This window comes from Etheostoma spectabile, chromosome 1 (assembly GCF_008692095.1).
Source record: "Etheostoma spectabile isolate EspeVRDwgs_2016 chromosome 1, UIUC_Espe_1.0, whole genome shotgun sequence".
In the NCBI taxonomy this organism is placed as follows: domain Eukaryota; kingdom Metazoa; phylum Chordata; class Actinopteri; order Perciformes; family Percidae; genus Etheostoma; species Etheostoma spectabile.
The window spans coordinates 20,278,630-20,301,381 of NC_045733.1; the positions used below are offsets into that span (position 1 = coordinate 20,278,630).

Below are 22,752 nucleotides of genomic sequence, written 5' to 3' on the forward strand. Positions count from 1 at the left end.
ATGCAAAAATATCCCCACAAATTACTAACCTAATATAAAGATATTTGAATTCCACCAACGGACATGTTTAGGGAATAAGCCTTTATAAGATAAGAGCTTTGTCTGTGTGTGTGTGTGTGTGTGTGTGTGTGTGTGTGTGTGTGGTGTTGTGTAGTGTGTGTATGTGTATGTGTTGTGTGTGTGTGTGTGTGTGTGTGTAGTGTGTGTGTGTATGTATGTGTGTATGTGTATGTGTGTGTGTGTATGTGTGTGTGTGTGTGTGTGTTCTCTCTCTCTGTCTGTCTGTGTCTTCTCTCTGTCTGTGTGTGTGTGTGTGGTGGTGTGTGTGTGTGTGTGTGTGTGTGTCTCTCTCTCTCTCTCTCTCTCTCTCTCTCTCTCTCTCCTCTCTCTCCTCTGTCTGTCTGTGTCTCTCTCTCTCTCTGTGTGTGTGTGTGTGTGTGCGTGTGTGTGTGTGTGCTCTCTCTCTCTCCTCTCTCCTCTCTCTCTCTCTTTCTCTGTCTGTCTGTCTGTGTGTGTGTGTGTGTGTGTGTGTGTGTGTCTGTGTGTGTGTGTGTGTGTGTGTGTGTGTTCATCCTCCTGGGGTAGGGGGCAGTGTTGCACCAACAAGCTGTTGGACAGCAGTAATAAAACGAGAGAAGTCGTGTCTCGCTCCTCACGCTGTGTTGCTGTAGTACCGCTGGGGTGCTAGCTTGGTGTGAAGAGCAGTCTTGGCTGTCTGCTTATTACAGCTGCTGTAGGGTTTCCTAAACAGTGGAAAGATTTGACAGGATGGCGTTAAAGCTCACCATCAACACAAGCAGCCCGCCTCTAGGTGAGTGGCAGCCGGCCGAGCCCTGGATAAACCCTTCTTCTCTGAGTTGTGTGCATGCTCTTAGTGACAGCTGGCTAGCTGGGTTAGCTAGCTACGTGTCACCCTAACAAAGAGACAGTTTGAAACATTTACCCTGTCATGTTTATTTGTGTGTAAAACAAATCTAGATAGCTGTGTCCAACAAATCAGGATTTAGTTGATACGGAAGACATGACGACAACATTACAATTAAAGCAAATTAAAAGTGATGTTTTGTGGTAACGTTAATTGGGTCAATATTGTTTTATGGGAACAAGGTGAACCAAACAACTGTTGTTTCAACTCGAAAAACAGAAAAAGCTACGATACAGCCAAGTTTGTTATTTATGAATTACAGTTGGCATGACTCTATGTCCATATAAGTTCAAATGAGGCGTGTATGAAGCTAGCTAGCTAGCCCAATACAACTAGCTAGTCAGCAGGCTAAAGAGAGTTTGCAGCACTGGCTCCAGCCAGGCTGACGTAAGCTAGCTAGCTAGCTAGCTAGCTTGTGATCTTGGGACACGAAACCTCAACATGTGGACAGTTCGTTAAATTCTCTTTTTAATGACAGCAGCTACATTTTGTATTTCTCAAATTTCACAGTCGGCTTCCTATAAACATTGCTCCGTTACATGCAAAAACCGTTATTCATTATGTATATGGACATTGACAAATCACAGCTACATGCACATTATTGATAAGTTGACACGCTGGCAAGAGCTAGCTAACCCAGGTTAGCTCAGCTAGGTGGTTTAGAGACGCACACAGAGTTGCTGTATGGTTTCAATACCCTGTCATATTTTATTAATATGTGACAGTACATTATGTGTTAAATACAGTCAGGGAAAAGCTCTTTAACTGTAGATGCTATGCACTTTGGCAAGCTAATGTATTGACTAGCTGTCTTTGACAGCCGCTAAACAGCGCTGTGTGCGGTGGCAGTGAACACAGCGGGCTGATGCAAGCATGCTGAAACGTGGAGTGCTGGTTTTGGAGTGCGTACTTTTGCATTCTTATAGCTATCGGTTTCATTTTGTCAACACCAGCAGCACTGTTCCTGGAAAGTGGAATACTGGGCACCTTTAGTCAGTGGCTGGGGAGGTGCCTACACGCTCAGTTTTCCTCTGTAAAGATAGCAGACTAAAAGTAACCATCTGTGAATCTCTACCATCAGACCATATGATTGACTGTTAAGATGAAACTGTATAACATTTGACATGTTAGGGGTTTGTAACCTTTTTTCAATATTAATGTAAAGCTCCCATCGAACTGCCAATGCAGAAAGAACCCTAGGTTCTTTAGGATGTGCTTCAAGTTAATTTGCAAATTAGCCCAATCTTCTTCTTTTACTTGTATTAAGTCCTTGACACTGAAATGTGTATGCAAAGCCAAAGTCACATTGCAGTGTGCATGTTTTTGCATGGCCAGTAAAACTGGTTATCAAACCAAAGTGTGTGTGAAGAATGCCAGTCAAACAGGTCCTGGTTGTTCTGCACACACCTTTTGTAGGAGATGCTGATCATTTTTAGGAATCTGAAGTTGTCAGTTGCCCTTGACTTGAATCCATTAACTGAAGCTGATTTAGGCTGTCAAAACCATGTTTACCCAGATTCACAACCAACCCTTACAAACTGATTCTCCTCCTCTGTCCTGCAGGAGCGCTTCTGACAGCAGAGCATGTGAAGGACAGTGTGCAGGTATCAGTGGAGGAAGGCAAAGACACCCGGCTTCTCATCTCAGAGTAGGTCATATCATTATTTTATCAAAATACCTAAAAAGCAATTTTGGTGTTTTTATTAGTAATACTCATTTATTTCTCATCTGTGTGCTCTTTCCTTCCTTAAGTGCAATCCAGTTCAATGATTCAAACTCCATCTGTCGGTACTTGGCCCGGGTGGCTCCTGCTCTGGGCCTCTATGGAGCCAACCTGATGGAGCAGACTGAGGTGTGTGTGTGTTTGTTGGAACTGTTTTGTTTTCTTTGGTGTTCTAATTTACTTATTTGAGATACTATTTGGTATCTTCAGGTCGACCACTGGTTGGAGTTCAGTGCTCGGCATCTGTGTGGTCAGTCTGCTTTGAGCGTGGCTCTGGGTGACTTGGATAAGGCTCTTTCCCTGCGGACCTTCCTGGTTGGACATGCCCTCACCCTGGCTGACCTCTCTGTCTGGGCTACCCTCAAAGGTCAGTGTCATCCAGGATGTACCAGTGTGGATCTCTGCCATTTTGTTTATTTTAGTGTGGAAGTACACAGGTGAAACCGTTGTGGTTGTTTTCCCACAGGTCATAGGGAATGGCCAAGCCAGGGCAAATCCTTCTCCCATGTCAATCGCTGGTTCTCTTTCCTGAGCTCGCAGGTTCCCTTCACTGCTGTGTGCAACAAGTATGCCAGTAAGAATGCTCCAATAAGCAAATCCAACGTAAGTGTATTGTATGACATTAACAAGTGATTTGTGTTGTCCTGTATAGAAACTGAATTGATAATCCATATCTACTAAAACACTTCTCAGTCTTTACAGATTCATTGGTTGAGTAATATTTTTGGGCTCGGTTAATTCAAAATAATTGTTCGTTTGACCTCAGCAGAGCTCGCTTTAATGGAAAAAAAAAATGTAGTAGAACAAGTAGCCTACTAAACAAATGCAGCTGTCCTGTTTTATTCCTGACTGGTTGTGTTCGTAATCGGCAGTCGGATGAGAAGAAGCAAGATGTTGGCAAGTTTGTGGAGTTGCCAGGAGCTGAGATGGGCAAGGTGGTGGTTCGATTCCCTCCTGAGGCCAGTGGGTAAGGCTTGAACTGGAATTTTGGATTAGTTCTGATTTATATATGGTCATCTAGTACTTCACTTTACAAGGAGCATTTATCTGTCTCTCTGTGGCCAGATACCTGCACATCGGCCATGCCAAGGCTGCTCTTCTCAACCAGCACTACCAGGTCACATTTAAAGGCAAGCTCATCATGCGCTTCGACGACACCAACCCTGAGAAGGAAAAGGAGGACTTTGAGAAGGTAAAATACTCGGATCATTCCATACTACCAGTAAGAAACCAGAAGAGTGCTGTGTTTTCATTATTAACATAAAAAACTGTCAAATGTCTTTTATCAAATATGTCTTTATTGCTTTTCAGGTGATCCTGGAAGATGTTTCCATGCTCCAGATCCATCCAGACCAGTTCACATACACCAGCGACCATTTTGCCACCATAATGCGATTTGCTGAACAGCTGCTTGCCGAGGGCAAGGCCTACATCGACAACACACCTCCTGAGCAGATGAAGCAGGAGAGAGAGCAGCGCACAGAGTCCAAATGCAGAAATAACTGTACGCCTGGGAAACATGTTTAACAATCCCAGTGAATGTTGAAGCTACAGTGCTAATTTCTGAACTTTCTGAAGCTCCAATAAGCAAGCTCTCTCTCTCTCTCCCTCTCCCCCCCCCCCCCCCCCCCCCGTAGCGGTGGAACAGAACATGAAGATGTGGGCGGAGATGAAAGCTGGGACAGAGAGCGGTCAGACCTGCTGCATGAGGGCCAAGATAGACATGAACTCAAACAACGGCTGCATGAGAGACCCCACCCTCTACCGCTGCAAAGCCACGCCACACCCTCGCACTGGAAACACCCACAAGTACTTAATTTAAACAACATCCAGGAATGCCGAAAACTAGATTATTAGTCTCAATGATGTAGAACTAACATCTGTAGTATTTGCACCAAATATTGGACATATTGAAATGTTCCTCAAATATGAATTGTTAAAACTGCCCCTCTCCCTTTCTTCCAGAGTCTACCCAACATACGACTTTGCCTGTCCCATCGTGGACAGTCTGGAGGGTGTGACCCATGCTCTCAGGACGACTGAGTACCACGATCGGGACGAGCAGTTCTACTGGATCATCGAGGCTCTGGGCCTGAGGAAGCCCCACATCTGGGAGTATGCTCGACTCAACCTCAACAACACGGTGTTGTCCAAGAGGAAGCTCACCTGGTTTGTCGACCAGGGATACGTTGATGGATGGTAGGTGTAGTCTGAAAGACCTGGCAACTGATGCTGATTGACGTGAATTAAGCGTCTATATCTTCTACTCCTTCTTTGTGGTCCTTCACAACCAGAGCATGTGACCAGAGTGGAGCGGTGAGAATGTCTGCTCACAGAGCTGTCTGCTTCACCCGCTCCCCCACTCCTGGGCGCACCAGGCTGCTCCTCTAGTATTGCTTGGCGCTCAACTCGGATTTCTCCCCGGTTCACTCAAATTGCTTACTTGCTCCGAAAAGAGAAAAAAAGCTGTGTAATAATCTGAACGGTATCAACCCTCCCTTCGTGCTGCTACCTACACCAGATGACACTTGCAGCATGGAGGGCGGTGGCTGTTCATCTGCATGTTCTGTTTTGCAGTAGCACAGTGACAGGCTCGGGCATTCTTTGAACTCATAGTGTGAGCTGTGGAGCGGGATGAAGCGGTACCAGAGCAAAATTGGAGCTGGATGGAGCGGGTGATAAGGCGACACTCCAACATTTTAAATATCCGTTCCACGTTCCATTCAAAATCCTTGCACTTGCTGCTCGTTCACTCTGCTCAAAACCTCCTCTTCTCCCTTTCCCCAAAATTACTCCTGTATTCCTCCCCCTTTCTCTTTTTACCTTTACTCTTTCCTCCTCTCTAGCCCCATGTTCTCTTTTGACTTGTGTCATCTCATCCCCCAGGGATGACCCTCGCTTCCCCACTGTCAGAGGAGTCCTGAGGAGAGGAATGACCGTTGAGGGTCTGAAGCAGTTCATAGCAGCCCAGGTACATGTTTAATAGTTGTGGATGGGCAGAGGAGAAGGCCAGATACCTCCTAACACAAAGGAGGTTGATGATTGCAGATAAAGACTATATGAGATAACATTTTCAACTTGCAAGTTGAGACCTCAAAAGCAGTTTGCCCATTAAGAACTGCAAAGATAAATTGATTAGTTGGTTTGAGTAATTTTTTTTATGACGAAAGTTAAAATTCTTTGATTCCCACTTTTTAAATGTGAATATGTTCTAGTTTCTTCTCTCCTTCAGTAAACTGAATATATTTGAGTTGTGGACAAAACAAGACATTAGAGGACGTCATTCTGGGCCTTTGGGAAACAGTGATCCACATGTTTCACCATTTTCTGACATTTTATTAACTCTGTGTGTGTGTGTGAGTGCACGCTTACATTATTTAGTACAACTTTTAAACATTATATAAACATGATCAGTCTGCATAATTTCCTCAATTAAATGACACAATGTCAAAGTCAAGGACTTAAGTGCACAGTTGCAAATGTAATGAATAAAAGCATATCTATTGTATCGATCGAGTGCAAAAGCTTTTTTAACAGTTAAAACTGTTTTCTTTTATTTGCCTTTTTTCCAGGGTGGATCAAGGTCAGTGGTGAACATGGAGTGGGACAAGATCTGGGCCTTCAATAAGAAGGTACATTTTCTCCTTTCTCATTGCACATCGAGGCCTGATTGTCTGAACCTAGCTGGGGATACAAATGATTCTGACATTGAATGTGGCTCCATTTTAATTAAGCATGGTCTGCATTGCTGTAGAGGTAAGACGTACGAATCATTTAAAATATTTTGACGGGTCCTTCTGTAGACCACTGTTGAATTGTCTCTGGCAAAATATAACTGCAGACCATTTTCATAAGCTGACATTTGCTACTTTTGAAGATAAAGGACTTTTTTTAGGGGGATATTTGTTTGACCTGGCTTGTCATGTATGTTAGAGAAAGAGGGAGTATAATGAATGAATATGACTCAAACCTTGCCTGTAATTGACCAGGGTTCAGAGAATTGCCCGTGGATTCACTGCTGGCATGGCTTCCTTCTGCTTTGCTGTTCTCATTCTGTTGAATGCTTTCATTTGCTAGTTCACTTTGCTGGTTCCCTTCATATGACCCACAATAACACTGAAAACCTCAAAAAACAACAGCTGCTTCATTTCATGTGCCACATTTGATTGTATTCATGTTTTGGTGTCCCCCATTTTCCTCTGTCTGGACATCAGTGGTGCTTCCTCTGTGTTTTCTGTGCTTGCACTTGCTGCTTCATCCCAGAGTCAAGTGGAAGGTGTGAAGTTAATATGTTTAACATGTTGGTATCAGGTTGGCAATTTAGGATTCATATGCATGTTCAACTAACCCACTCCCCCCCTGCCCTCTTCAGCCCCCAACGTTCCTTCACGTCAACTTGGCGATAGGTGCACTTGTAGTAACAGCAGCTCATGTTAAGTGTGGTTTCAGACATTCTTCACATATGTTTTTAATGATTTAATAATAAGCTAAAGCCTCTTGAGTTCAGTTGACACAGGTATACATATGTTATTAAATCAGACATTCTGAAAAATATAAGAATAGCAAACCAGATGAATAATGTTTTCCAAATTGCGTTGCTTTATGAATCTTGCTTGGTTACTTACTGGTGACCCCACAATTACTAGTGAATTGCCACAAGTCTATTTGGTTACATTTGTGTCTGAAATCTGTTGCCTAACACAACCTAAAACTTGAATCAAACGTCATGACTTTGATTGAATAAATAATGTTTTGTTTACCCACTCTTAGCTCAAGCTGAAACACATTTTGAAGTAATCTTAGCACACCACAACAGATTTCCCCTGAGTTACTGACAATAAATATATATAAATATAAAACTGGTGTCTCTGCAGGCGCTGCTACTGTCACTTGAGGTAGTTGTCCTTGCAATGCTAAGCTAATGTTAATAACTCCTTCAAAATTGAAGACAAAGCGGTGAGAGGAAATAATATAAACGTTCCATTCTGTGTAAATGTGTCTCTACCTCTTTCCTCTCTCTCTTCCTCCCTCCTTGTATGACATTAAACAGCATCTCACACTTCTGTTTCCAAGCTGCCAATTAGCTGTCTGAAGGTACTCCCCACCTCCTTTTCCACCTTTTCTTGCTTATTTTCACCCACTCCCTTCCTGCTTCCTCATTGGCTGGTTTATCTGAAAATCCACCAACAGCCTTCACTGTTTTACCAGCCAATCAGAGGTTCAGAGTGTGTGTATTGTGTGTTGGTGTTATATATATATATATATATATATATATAATATATATATATATATATATATATATAATCCATCCAAATAATGTTTGTCAATAAGGGCTACATAATTTATCCATTTTTTTATTTATTGGCATTGCATTATTAACTGGTGAAAGGCAAAGATATTGAGATTTTTTTTGTTAGTTGAAAGAAAATATCTGTAGAAATCTGCACTAATTGTAATGTCACTTTTTTGTAAGTGGTGCCTTATACGTTTAATTCAATGTTTAATTTGTTTAATAAAATGTTGAAATTATTTCAAATTCAACAAGCAACTTGTTCTAATTTAGCAGAATACTGAAAGCAGCAGAACTGATTGCACTTTAATATCTATTTATTAATCCCATGTAATATACAACGATATTGCATATTTTCATCATATTGTGCAGCCCTATTATCAAACCTGTCAAAGAACACGGTGTTCAAAAGCAAAGGACAGCAGAGTTGTATAGCAGAGGTCAGAGAGACATTTCTTTTAACGAGACACTGTCTCTACCAGCTCCTAGGTGCTGTTTTGCAGCAGAGGAGAAATAAGACAAATGAATGAAGTGATTGGTAAATTAGTTATTCTTGTTCTCTATAACTCTGAATTGGCTCCCTAATGTGTGTGAAAGCTCATCTTGTATCATGACATAAAAATGAGTATGATGGCTCAATGTTGCACTCTTGCACAATGTGTGTTTTTATGTTTTGTTGCTTTCATCACTTCCCCTTCTCCATCGTCACTGATTTAAACTGGTTGTGAGCAGCGTGGAAGTAAACCTAGGGAGCGGTGTGCTTGCTTTGGTTTGGAAGACTTCAGTTCCCAAAACATAATTGGTGACATCTGGGAAGTAAATGTGGCTTTTGGGGGTGGAATGGAGGTGTTAAAGAAGGCATTTAATGTAGTTAGTCTTTTAAGATCATATGTACATGGAACCTGACCTGTCAAAATAAAAGTAGAAAAAATAATGGCTGACATTAATGTAAAAAGGTCTTTTGCCTATACCAACACCTAACCAGTAATGGGAATAATTTGGGCTACTACAGTGAGACTGCATTGTCTTACCTAAAGTTGACAGGAAGCTCTGCTTTGCAGTGTGGTTAGGCTCATGTAAAACTCAAGAGTAAGATGGCTAGACTTCACTCAAGGATTTTCTAAATGCAGGGCTAAATCTCTACAGAACAGACTGGTTAAACAAACTTTAAAATATATTTTAAAAGTCAAGATCGTCCTTCACCAGAGAAGGTATTGGGTTTATTTATTTTTTACAAGACCATAATATCCAGTGTTAAATCCTTCTTCCTTACTGTCTTCCTTTCAATCTATTCCCTTCCCTTCATCCCTTAGTCCATTGCAACTTTTTGAGTGAGTGCATCACACTTTATTTCCTAAATCAGTGTAAATGAGTTAATAAAAATAGATTTCTTTTGTAAAAATCATCCAATAAATACATTGTTTGTCTTGCTGGTTTTATTTTTTTTTTTGTCAGAGTCAACCGGTTCCATTCCATCATTGTTAGAATTAGGGACTATTTTATTGTTCCCACTGGGGCCTGCATACTGAAAGAAGTCTACTTCTATTCTATGAAGTGGTTTGCATAAAAGTATCCACCTCCTGGTAAAATGTAAACCACATTGCCCCTGCTGGGATGGCGTTGATCCGGTACTGCTGGGATGGTGTATTCTGCAAAATCATTTATCATTGGGCTCTTAAACACTCAGGCTGGCTGGTACCTTAGTGACAGTGGATGTTGACTGAACAAGCAGCTGAAGAAAAGCTTGTATCCCTCGCCTGCATACCATCATGATTCCCTCACTTAAATCAGCATTTGTTTCTTCTTGTGTCTCTTACTTTCTTCATTTGCCACGTAATGAGTTGAGTCATTTTTGAATTTGTTTTTGGGATATTTTTTTTTCTTTTTCAAAGAAAACCATTTGAATTAATTTGCATTGTCCTTTTCATTACTCAGCATTTTGTAGGCAGAGATTGTTACAAAGCAATTGTCTGGCATTTCTTTTACTGGCCTGTTTGTGGATGCATGTCTTTATTTGTGTGTGTTAGGTTATTGACCCGGTGGCTCCCAGGTACACAGCTCTGTCCAGCTCCTATGTGGTTCCTGTCTCCGTCTCAGAGGCTACAGAGGAGATCAAGGAGGTTGCCAAACACCCTAAGGTGAGAGCTGTTTTTTTTTTTTTTTTAACTCAGCAAACGTCAAACTTGAGATGTTTGTTAGTGCTGTTTGTGCCTGGAGAAGATCTGATTGATCGAAAGTTGCACAGCAGCAGGAGACTTTGTGGGTATGCTTCTTTCTGCCGTGATATGGTATGTTCTGTTTGGTCCACTTCCTGCTGAATTATTTGAACAGTGATCCTGTTGCAAACAACACTGTGCTGTAGTGTTGGACAAATGGAACTTTTAGATCAATCAATCAATATTTAAAGTGTAAAATCACCATTAGGCATGGTCTCAGTGCACTTTACAATTATAGGCACACAGAATCTCACTTAGTGGTGCCGCAGTTGATTCTTAGCACACATGCTGAAGTCCTTTCTGTGTCCATGCAGAACACAGACGTGGGCATGAAGAAGGTTTGGTATGGACCTCGAGTTCTGATTGAAGGAGCTGATGCTGAGACTTTCTCAGAGGGAGAGATGGTCACCTTCATTAACTGGGGCAACCTCATCATCACCAAGATCAACAAGTATGTGGGATTATTGCTCAGCTATTCCTTATTGTTCAGAATCACAAGGTGACTCATTACAGTAATGACGTGTGCCTTGTCTTACCGCTCAGAGGGGCAGATGGTAAGGTTCAGTCCATGGAGGCTCGTCTGAACCTGGAAAACAAGGACTACAAGAAGACTACAAAGATCACGTGGCTGGCTGACACAAACAGTGCCCCCCTGCTGCCCACCATCTGCATAAACTACCAGCCTCTCATCTCCAAAGCTGTCATCACCAAAGACGACGACTTCAAGGAGTACATCAATAAAAACAGCAAGGTCTTTTCTGCAACACATGTTCTTAATCTCACGGCATGCATCTCATTGGTCATTTTCAAATCTGTTGTTTTGTTTGATTGCGCTATTCTCACTTTCTCAGTTGGAGGAGAAGATGCTTGGAGATCCTTGTCTAAAGGACCTGAAGAAAGGGGACATCATCCAGCTCCAGAGGCGGGGCTTCTACATCTGTGACCAGCCTTATGAGCCTGTTAGGTGAGGAAAGGGACCTATTTGACCTGTTTGTTTGAACCACCCCAGTTTAAGGATATCACTCATCACTGTCACAGTTTTTTGCTGTCCAACCATGTTCATTGTCCTAGCATCTGTGTCTAACCAAGGTTTACATCCACAGCCCTAACAGCTGTAAGGAGAGTCCCTGTGTCCTGTTCTACATTCCTGATGGACACACCAAGGAGATGCCCACTTCTGGATCCAAGGACAAGAGTAAGGCATCTAGCAACACAGTAAGTGCTTTTCAGAAGAAAAAACACCATCTGATTTTTTTTCTTTTTTATTATTGACCAAAGGCCAATATCTCAACACTGTAAATCAGACTTGATATTGGTGTATAAGATAAGATTTTAATTAATAGTAAACCAGTATAGTTTGAGTAAACTGAGCTCATCAACTGGTCAGAGCTAGGGACCATTATTGTTCCCCCTGGGCCCTGCATACTTCTTCTACTGTACTGGGAAGTGATTTGGGACATCAATGGCTGTAGCAAGGAACCTGAGTGAGAGAGGTTGCTAACTGGTTTAACCAGTAATGCAAATGTCAGCCAAATGATAGACTAGAATAGATCTTTGAATAGAGGCTTTGAATCCAGATTTAAAGACAATAGGAGAGTCTCGCAACAGGGAGGGTTTTTTTTAAAGAAAGCTTAACCCGCAGTTGTCTCTTTGATGTCTGGTATAAACTGTTACCTTCAATTTCTTAGTCTTCTTCTCCATCTCTAAATCTGCCTTATCTTTTGCCCTAGCCTGCCAAAACCTCTGCCAAGGCTGCCCCAGCACCTGCCCCAGCACCTGCCTCAACCTCAGCCGGTGACTTATTCTCGAGCATTGTAGCACAAGGTGAAGCTGTCCGTCAGCTTAAGGTTGCCAAGGCTCCTAAAGACGAAGTGGACAAGGCCGTTCAGCAGCTGCTTTCTCTGAAGGCACGTGAGCTGTAATGACAAGCAATTAAAACAATTACACTTTTAGCAATTAAAGACTCTTATTTGATTAAATGAATGACTTCCTTTCTCTGCAGGCACAGTTTAAGCAGCAGACGGGTATGGACTACAAGCCTGGCATGGCTCCTCCCACCTCTGCTCCATCCCCACCCGTTACATCAACAGACTCTGCCGCTTGTCCGTACACCCGTGTTACCCAGCAGGGCGAGCTGGTTAGGAAACTAAAGTCAGAGAAGGCACCTAAGGTACCTGGACATTGGTCCAATTACTAATCATGTCCACATCTGCTTGTTCTGTTACTGTTCACGTCCGCATCCGTCAATCAGTACTCACACCTCGAGTTGTCGGTCTATTTATTAATAATGTACTCACTGATTTGTCCAGTCATTTCACGTGTCCTCATTCTCCCATCCAAAGTCATTTGTCCAGTCACTCGCTGTTTGTGTCCCAAATGATTTGTCCAGCCCATGTCCCCCACGTTGTTTGCATGCCAGTCGAGTTTATCCTAAACTACCTGCAACAATAAGCTGGTTTGTTGATGGTACCAGGAGCAGATTGATGTAGCTGTGAAGCAGCTCCTCGCTCTCAAGGAGGAGTTTAAAAAGCTGACTGGTCAGGATTACAAACCTGGGATGGCCCCTTCCACTCCTGCTCCTCCTGCGACCACCCCCTCTTCCTCCTCCTGCTCTTCTTCAGCCCTGTATGAGCGTGTTTCACAACAGGGGGAAGTTGTAAGGAAACTGAAGTCTGAAAAAGCCCCCAAGGTATTCTTATGCAGCATGAGAGTAGGGATGTAGTGATAGAAACTATTTTAAATCAAAACCCAGTGCTTATAAAAACCCAAAGTTTAATTGCAACTATCAGTGTGCAGCAAGTTGTCATCAAACTGATGAGTGATAGGATCTTACATGAACACACTGTTTTCTGCCACAGAAAACCATATGTTGGGTTATTTCACATGAGAAATGACTATTTATTTTTTTCCATGCTTTTCTCACTGGTTTGATGTGGACGGAGGTCAGTTGGAGAAAGTTGATGTCATGTACATCTGTGCACCAATAATGATTTAGCAACATTTGAATCAAAATCTGATGACTGTTTATGTCTATGGGTGTCCATCTTGGCAGTGCCTGAGAGATCATCCAAAAATGGGCAAAGTGGTGGACTATGGATGGAGCTGAGGCGGGCTGATTAAAACCTACAGTCTACGCTCGCCGCCTGTGACACCAACACCGCCTCTCATTTAAAGTGGCACACCCTTAATTATAAAATTATTTTATAAGCCAAACTTGGCCAGTGAAAGCGACAATTAGCTATAAGCTTATATGCAAATATAACAAGTGATTTAACTTATCAATGTCAAGATTTTCACAATATTTATACTTTACCTGGTGCTTGAACATTGTTTACCCATTACAGGATTGTAAAAATAAGAAATGCATTTTCTTGTCCGTGTGTCCAGGACCAGGTTGACGCAGCAGTGAAACAGCTGCTAGCCCTAAAGGCAGAATATAAACAGGTCACAGGCCAGGAGTACAAACCTGGAGCCGCCCCAGTCCAGAAAGCTGCCGCCCCAGTCCAGAAAGCTGCCGCCCCAGTCCAGAAAGCTGCCGCCCCAGTCCAGAAAGCTGCTGCTCCAGCCCAGAAAGCCACCCCCCCAGTTCAGAACAGCCCTGCCCCGGCTTCCATTGCCCTCTATGAGAAGGTTGCTGAGCAGGGAGAAGTGGTCAAGAAACTGAAGGTTGGAAAGGCATCCAAGGGAGATTATCACAGCTACTACATACCAATGTACTACCAGTGTTTCCCCTACTTTCAGAGTCTTTGTATTGTTGATCGTCCTGCAGCTGTCTCTGCGGCTATGGCTTAATGTTTCTCTTCTCGCTGGCTGTTCATCAGGATCAGGTAGATGCGGCAGTGAAGCAGCTGTTGGCTCTAAAGGCAGAGTATAAACAGCAGACCGGACAGGATTACAAACCAGGATTACAAGCCCCAGCTAGCCATGTACAGAGTCAGCCCAGCTCTCCCCCACAGGCTCAGGAACTGTTCTCACAGGTGGCCCAACAGGGCGAGCTAGTGAGAAAGCTGAAGTCCGAGAAGGCCTCCAAGGTAAGGAACCAGTCACGGTGTGGAGTTAAATACAGCTAGAACTGGGGAGGAAAACAACAAGAACAAGTTTCCTTCCTTTTCAGGAACAGGTGGATGAAGCCGTCAAGACTCTCCTGGACCTGAAGAACAAGTACAAGACGCTTACTGGACAGGATTACAAACCAGTGGCCGCTGCTGGAGCCAGCGGAGGAGAGGACAAAAACCGCAAGGAGAGGGAGAACAAGTCTGAGAAACAGGGAGGAGGAGGACCAGGAGGAGGGAAGAAGGCTAAAGGAGACAAAGCCGGCCAGGGCAAGGAATCCTCCGGAGGGCAGGGGCCCCAGGAGATGGTCAAGGACCTAAGAAGCAAACACGGTGAGGGCTGGAAACTGATCCAAGAAGATCCAACAATGATGAAGTAGCTTTTTCTTCATCTGGTTTAGTTTAAAAGTTTAAATACCAGCCAGCAGAATATTTAGTATAAAATGTGACTCCATAATGATGATTTTTTATTTCAGCTAAAATGATAGAGTAAATAATGTGATCGTTAGATACTGAGGAACAGAATATTATTTTACTGTTGGCATCTGAAGTCAACTTTTTTGCTTTGACCTCCTTTTTTTCTCGTGTAAATTTAACCAGATCTATTTCTAAGCATCGTGTTTTCAGTTTTATTATGTCTCTAACAATAGTGAAAATACTTGTCCCACATGTGGAGCAAGGCTCGGCAGACTGAAGTTAGGTAAACAGATGTATAGTGAGACCATATGGCATTCACAGTTGGTTGTACTGATAATGAGTTGGCAGAAAGTGACAAAGTAAAAGTGTCTGGGTCAATAAAAAGCCTCGTACTAAACTGTCTTTTCTGTTTTGGGTACATTATAGTGACATGAATGAGACACCTCCTTAACGAGAAACATTGTTTTGAATGGATGTTTACTTGCTACAAACACTTAACATGCTTATGGCAGTTGATGGATAGTTTCATTTAAAACTTGCAATGCCGTGAGATGTATGTTTGAGTTTTTTAAACAAATACTAAAGTGGAGACAGAGACACATACTTGGATTTCTTACTTGGAAACTGAAGATGGATCGTCTGTTAGCAGAACCCTCTGCTACTGTAGCTTAACAACTCAAGAGTACTTTTGTTTTTTTGTATTCAGATTTGGTGAGTTTAAAATGCTTGATGTGTTTTTCGTCTGCTTGATTAGTGCTTGTGGTCTGCTGTCAGCCTCGAGGAGCAAATGTGATATGATAGTGCTGCACTACTAATATATTTAAATATCTATACTCTGCATGTTTTTCTATCCATAGTAAACACACACATTAGCCCTGTAAACCCTGAAGATAAAATTGTCAAGGTTTGGATATAAGATGCAAAAAGTACAATAATAAAATTCTGTTCCTCAGATGAAGCGTTATAATCATGATCACAACATCCTTCTAAAAATAGAGATTGGGATTTGGCCCTTATGGTGCAGCTCTCTCTGTTTTGTCCGTTAGCAGTACGAAGCTGCTTTGCTAACGGTTTAGTTACAGATGTGAGCTTCGAGTTGCATGGTTGGCTGGTCTGGGAATGGCTGTGCGTTTTGTTAGGATTGTGTTCATGCAACTCAAATGTTGTACCTGCACATAGACCAACTAATGAGGCATGGTGTGGGAATTTCCCAGATTGCTCTGCCACCGTATTTGGCCAGTGCTTAATTACCACGGTCTCTAAATTTACGTATTGTTCTTTCAGCGTTAAGATAATAGTACAATTTGAGTTGGGAATACTCTAATACAGTTAAATAGACAGTTCCACAATATCTTCTCTACTTCTTAAACAATGTGATGCCTACAAACAAAATAATCAAGTATAATGTGTAATTAACAAAACACAAACCCACTTTAAATACTATGTATTGTAGCGTTTTGGACCTCTTAACCTCGGGGTTTGCATCACACTAACTTAGTTGTCTGTCTCCTGACAGGCTGGGCCTGGAGGCCAAGAAAGAGGAGAACCTGGCTGACTGGTACTCTCAGGTGAGTTAAATCAACACGGGTCCTCTTTACTCCAATAAAACCTTGTATTCTACTTCCAGAAAAGCCAATTAAAAACACAACACTTGCCAGTCTTTTCTGAAATGTCTTTGATAATTCCCCTGTTTAATGCAACATTGCTCCTCCTCTCCCCAGGTCATCACTAAGGCAGAGATGATTGAGTACTACGATGTTAGCGGCTGCTATGTGCTGCGGCCCTGGTCCTTCGCTATCTGGGAGGCCATTAAAGACTTCTTTGACCGGGAGATTAAGAAAATGGGTGTGGAGAACTGCTACTTCCCCATGTTCGTCTCTCAGGCCGCCTTGGAAAAGGAGAAAACCCACATTGAAGACTTTGCTCCAGAGGTAAAAGAGAAAATGGAAATACCAGAAGTATGCATTGCTAAAACAAGACAACATTGATAATCATTTAATGGTGATGTTGTCATCCTTGTCAGGTTGCCTGGGTAACCCGGTCAGGAAACACTGAGCTGGCAGAGCCCATCGCTGTCAGACCCACCAGTGAGACAGGTCTGAACCACAGCTCCTTAATGGACTTTGACTTTAAGACCAAACTATGTGTCAATGCAGACGCACTTGCATTGAATGTACACAAAGTGTAAATAGCTTTTTAAACATTTATCTGGCTTTCTAATAGAGCAGTCGGAGTGATTTTGCGGAGTCATGTTTGGTATTAACCTGTGACTGTTTTGTTTTGCTTCAGTGATGTACCCCGCCTACGCTAAATGGGTCCAGTCCCACAGAGACCTGCCGATCAAACTCAACCAGTGGTGTAACGTTGTGGTCAGTATCCTCCTAATGTCACATCTGCATCCTCATCTTCACTTCATAGTTACAAACTTGATGAAGAAATTGCTACACAAAACACTAGCACCCTTTCTTCTTTTTCTCTCTTCTCACTGCTTTCTCTCCCCCACTTCTCCCTCCAGAGATGGGAGTTCAAACACCCCCAGCCCTTCCTGAGGACAAGAGAGTTCCTGTGGCAGGAGGGACATACAGCCTTCGCCAACAAAGAGGAAGCAGCTGAGGAGGTAACGGCCCTGGCAACTCTGGTTTAACAAGCACTCTTCTGTCCATTATGTTTAAAATACACAAGCTGTTATTCATTTAATGTTCATTTGTATAGAGACAGATGCAGTATGTAGCGTACAACCAATGCCACACATAGCATAGGGTAATGTGCATTTTAATATCAAAGTGCTGAGGTGGATTTTGGGGAAAGGAATTGAACATAAAGTGTCTCTGTACGCCGATGATCTTTTACTTTTCATATCAAACCCAGATACCTCTTTGCCTGCAATGTTGTCCTTACTCACTCAATTTGGCCAGGTTTTGGGATGTAAATAGAATTTACACAAGTGAACTTTTTCCTGTGAATACAGAGGCACTTGCCTTAAAGTATACCAACTTCCCTTTTAAGATTGTGGGACATAAATTCACCTATTTCAGCATTATATCTACAAGGAAACATAATCGTCTTTTTAGAGACATTTTTCAGTCTACTAAATCATGTGAAAGAGCGCCTGAAGCAGTGGTCACCCCTATTTACATCCCTGGTAGGCTAAATCAATTCTGTTAAAATGAACATTCTTCCTAAACTTCTATATCTCTTTCAATTTATACCAATCTTCATTCCTAAATCTTTCTTTGACTCATTGGACTCAATGATATCGGCCAATATAGGGAGGGGAAAGCACCCTCGACTAAACAGTCCATCTTCAAAGATCCAAAAAAGATGGTGGCATGGCAATCAAATTTTTTTTTTTTTTAATTTGTTAGTATTTACAATTGTGGCTTGGTACTTGACTTCCAGCAGATTCCAGCAGTGTTCAGGTACAGTGCTCCTTGGGAGATGTTGTGGATATGGTTAGTGGGAGGGGGGTTTGTGCTTTGACACTTTGGGAAAAAAAAAAAAATGAAAACGTGCATTGTATGAGCGTTTCTGTGTTTGTGATTGAACTTCAATAAAAATTTCAGAGTAAAGTGCTGAGGTGCATACTGGCGCAGTACTTTTATGGTACAAATTGTGTTATTGTTCAAACCATGCTGCATTGTATATATGAGTAAGTCTTTGTGTGCGTCACATGTGTGTTTGTAGGTGCTTCAATTCTGGATCTGTACGCCAGGGTGTACGAAGAGCTGATGGCGATCCCTGTGGTGAAGGGGAGGAAGACGGAGAAGGAGAAGTTTGCAGGAGGAGATTACACCACTACTGTAGAGGCATTCATCTCTGCCAGTGGACGAGCCATTCAGGTACTGTATTATGTCGGATCACTTCATTTCATCATTGAAGCTGCAGAGAAACAGACAATGATTCATGTGGGTTAATGTTTAGGAACAAAGTAATTGCAATGTAAAACAACAACAACAACATAAAGTCATTTTGCCTTTTGCATTGCTTTGTGCCTCCTCAGGGTGCTACATCTCACCATCTTGGTCAGAACTTCGCCAAGATGTTTGAGATCATGTTTGAGGATCCGAAGAGGCCGGGTGAAAAACAACTGGCCTTCCAGAACTCTTGGGGAATCACAACCAGGACCATCGGCGTCCTCACCATGGTCCACGGAGACAACATGGGACTCGTACTGCCTCCCAGGGTGGCCTGTCTGCAGGTAGACACTCACATTCTCACACAGAGACATGGAAATATGGTAGATATACTTTGTTAAAGTTGACTGACAAATGTTTAATGATATACCCATTTAGCCCAAGACACCTGCTTTTTATCCCCTTATTATGTTTTATGACTGAAAGAGTAGATGAAGAACAAACCCCAGAGTGGATAAACCACTGACCCGTCATGAATTGATACATACAGAGAAAAAAAGAATATGGCACTATATGAATAAAATGTTCTTGTTCCCCAGGTTGTCGTCATCCCATGTGGGATCACTGCCACCCTGCCAGAGCAGGAGAAAGAGGCAGTGTTGGCCCAGTGCTCTAAATACATGAGCAGGCTGCTGGATGCTGGCGTCAGGGTGAAGACTGACCTCCGAGACAACTACTCCCCAGGGTGGAAGTTTAACCACTGGGAACTCAAGGTATGAAATAGTAAGGCAACAGTGATAGTAGTAGTGGTAGTTAAGGAAGTTCTTTACCTGAATGCATAAAAAAAGGCACGATGCCGGTGTCCATTTCTCTTTTTCATTCTTGTTTCTATCTGTGTTTGCCTGTCTCTCGTCCAGGGAGTTCCTATCCGTCTAGAAGTGGGTCCTAAAGATATGAAGCAGAGTCAGTGTGTCGCAGTGAGGAGAGACTCAGGCGCAAAGTTGACAATTCCAGAGGCTGAGGTGGAGAAGAAGCTGGTCGCCATGTTGGAGGACATCCAGAACTCTCTGTTCAAGAAGTAAGATGCAGCAGGGTCAGACTTGCCCTCTCTGTGCCTGGCACTGCAGTCAAATCTCACTCAAAGGATTCTAACACCATGTGAAAAGCTGCTGTTTCAGAGGCAAACGACACACAGTTTACTGACCCTCACATGTTTGTCGGACCTTTACTTTCATACATGAAGCCATACATGTAGCAGATAGTTAGAAATAGTTTTTGCTTTAATAAAATACACTTATATGTATGACATAATGTATATTGACAGAAATGTTTCTGCTGTCATTTGTTTAGGACAGCTGCTGATCACTAGCTGTCATAAAGGCACAAAACACGTAACACATGCCATATTAAACTTAATGTATTATTGTGGTTCATGTAGCTGTAAATTGAAGTGGCTATAATTTACATTTTTTGTAATGTAAGATTGGTTGCGCATAGGAATTATCACTTGAATCTGCAGCTCCCAACAGCTTATACAGCTTCAGAGCTGTATAGTGCTGCTGGATGCGTAAAGAAGCAACTGTTTGCTAAGATGTTAGCCATATCCTCTTATATGTGATGATATGACAATGTTGTGTTCACAACTGGTTTTCGCTGCAACCAGGTGGCCCCAAGAATCTGTTATTGCTGGGTTAAAATCATCCTGTTTCCCAACCAGCTGAGGAAAACGTGTTAACAATGATGTACACTGACTGAATGAATGATCCAGCTGTAAATGAAAACACAGAATTATGGAAAAGAATAAGAGATGACTAGATGGTGACCATAGATATTCAAGACAACTGGTAAAATTGTGTTTTGTGTGTGTTTGTCAGAGCTTCAGATGACCTGAAGAGAAACATGGTGCCTGCAGACACGATGGAACAGTTCCAGAAGGAGTTGGACCAGGGCAAGGTGAGAAACACAAACCACATGCAGCACAACACGTTTCATTGTGTCCTCACTTGAGTAAATATTTGATAATACATGTACCTTACTTGATAGATTGTCCAGATCCCATTCTGTGGAGGAATTCAGTGCGAGGATTGGATCAAGAAAACAACTGCCAAGTACGTCAAACATGTTTGTGTATTTAATGTAAGAAGGGCAAATACACATTAATTTACATGAGCACTTGTAATCCAGCATGTAAAGGTGCTGGATTTAGCCATGTTAGATTGTGGTCCAGTCAATGTCTGACACGATCGTTAATGCTTTGCTCAACCAAGTTGCCTGCATCATTATCTGTGCAGATGATGATGTGAATCCATCAAATATACATATGCAATAAGCACTGAGTCTCATTATGCAGTCGCTGGGCTGGAAAACAATTAACGTTTTGCTGTTCTATGAAGTCATTTCAAATGCTTGTATTTAGGATTTTCAGTCAGGGTTATTTGTAAAGTCTTATTTGTTTCATTTAGATATGTTTTTGGGAAAATACAAAATGTTAAATATTAGTTATTCTGGCCATTTTCCTCTCATTTTGCTTTGAGGGCTTAACATTTCAACCATTAAAGACAATTTGTGCTTGGTTGTCCTGAAGGGACCAGGACCTGGAGCCTGGCGCTCCGTCCATGGGAGCCAAGAGCCTCTGTATCCCCTTCTCGCCCCTGAAGACGCTGCAGCCTGGTCAGATGTGCGTCAGCGGCCAGGAGCCGGCCCAGTACTACACCCTGTTCGGACGCAGCTACTAAACCCTGCTCTGCTGGAGCACCAGCATGGACATAGTGGTGGAAAGGGCTTTCCTGTCTCCTCTCTTCTGTATACCTGATCTCTTTTTAGTGTGTAGTTTAACGGGGATATGAGGTGACTGGACTGTGGTATTTAGGATGGGAATATTTTGTTTGTTGTTTTTTTAACATATCTTAACATTGTTATAATGCATCTGGAAGAAAGTGGAGGTGAGAGAATTTACTTTTAGAATTCCGTTATGACAAAAAAGGGTTGCTGCGCCGTTTCCCTCCTACATGGCTGATTACTCTCTAACCCACGTCAGAAGAACGCTACCTGTCCTGCAGTGGTTTGTATCGGAATGGGAAGAGACACCAGGCAAATATTAAATGTTTCTTATCTTTTCAAAATTGATATTTTTTATAACTCCCTATTTAACACTATCAAGACAAACCTTCAGATTTAGTTTGTTTTAGACTTTTTGAAATCTGGAAAAACTTAAAGACATACAGTACTGGTTAAAGAAATTCCTGAGAAGCATACCATCTACTGCTGTCTGGAGAAAAGTAGTCTGTCCCGCCAACCGTCCCATCTCTTGCAGCCAAACTGTCTCAGGAACTCTGCAGGTACTCAGGCTTGTAGCCGGGTTAGTATTCTCTCAGCTTTATCAGCCCTTCTTTCTGTATGACTGGTTACGGAGTGTGGCTCATGATCTTAATGTAAGCTTAATATAAACTTCTGAGACTACCCAAAGCCAAATGACTTCAAGCTGTGAGGAATTGTTCATGGTTTATAGTCAGTGATGTAGTCTTCTGTCTCTATTCTCCCGTTAAAGAACTCTACAACTTGTCCATAATAAAGCAATTTCCATGGCAAAGTGGCCTGTGTTTTTGATCCTAGAACAGTATGAGTGGAGATGGTAAACCGGGGACATTTGTGTTGGAGGACACTGTAAGAGGAAATGAAATAAATGAAATAAGTGAGTATTATACTTAATGAATTAAGGCTACTATGTACATGTAGTAGAGGATTAAAATAGTTACCATTGGTTACTATTACCAAACTACGATGCTGGGATGCAGTGTTAAGCTGAACTGAGCATAATGAGATCATAAGAGTGATTACAGTGTTATTGTGTTGGAATACTTTTTGTGGGTTTAGCTATTAAACTGGCAACTATATGGAGTGATAATGTCACATTACGCATTCTACACATAGACTGTCTATGATTCTACAGCAAGCATCCTTAGATCCATACATAGACCGTTAATATTAAAATCTAAATATATATATACAATCTATTGTTGAATAGTACTGAGCCTTGTCTGGCCAACAGATGACAACAGACTTCCGGTCTTCATTTAAAAAAACGAAGTGATGCTACTTGCACTTAACTACGAGTGCAAGTGCATATCATCCAAGCAAAGAAAAGAACAAACAAAGGGATATATATAGCTGCTTATCACAGTGCACGACCATCATCAGAGTTAGGGTTGGGGCTTTTAACCACATGAGTAGAATACACTTCCTGAAACTGCAACAGTTTTGTGTTATAAAGATCCC

The 22,752-nt window shown here is 42.2% G+C and overlaps 1 protein-coding gene across 1 annotated transcript; it reads left to right on the forward strand.

Annotated features, from left to right (window-relative positions):
• Nucleotides 1–625: 625 nt before the first annotated feature.
• eprs1 (glutamyl-prolyl-tRNA synthetase 1) lies at nucleotides 626–22,066 on the forward strand. Its single transcript, XM_032523825.1, is given in 37 exon segments — nucleotides 626–811; nucleotides 2,489–2,573; nucleotides 2,678–2,777; nucleotides 2,859–3,015; nucleotides 3,115–3,251; nucleotides 3,521–3,615; nucleotides 3,714–3,840; nucleotides 3,960–4,152; nucleotides 4,286–4,457; nucleotides 4,614–4,847; nucleotides 5,535–5,619; nucleotides 6,221–6,280; nucleotides 7,722–7,742; nucleotides 9,966–10,076; nucleotides 10,469–10,605; nucleotides 10,698–10,905; nucleotides 11,006–11,118; nucleotides 11,258–11,369; nucleotides 11,885–12,061; nucleotides 12,157–12,324; nucleotides 12,628–12,843; nucleotides 13,542–13,838; nucleotides 13,976–14,185; nucleotides 14,269–14,490; nucleotides 14,493–14,539; nucleotides 16,140–16,191; nucleotides 16,345–16,554; nucleotides 16,647–16,719; nucleotides 16,913–16,992; nucleotides 17,139–17,242; nucleotides 18,309–18,462; nucleotides 18,624–18,821; nucleotides 19,077–19,250; nucleotides 19,395–19,555; nucleotides 20,352–20,430; nucleotides 20,521–20,585; nucleotides 21,062–22,066. Coding segments are annotated over 37 exon segments (5,028 nt in total). The 5' UTR covers nucleotides 626–768; the 3' UTR covers nucleotides 21,213–22,066.
• The last annotated feature ends 686 nt before the right edge of the window (nucleotides 22,067–22,752 follow it).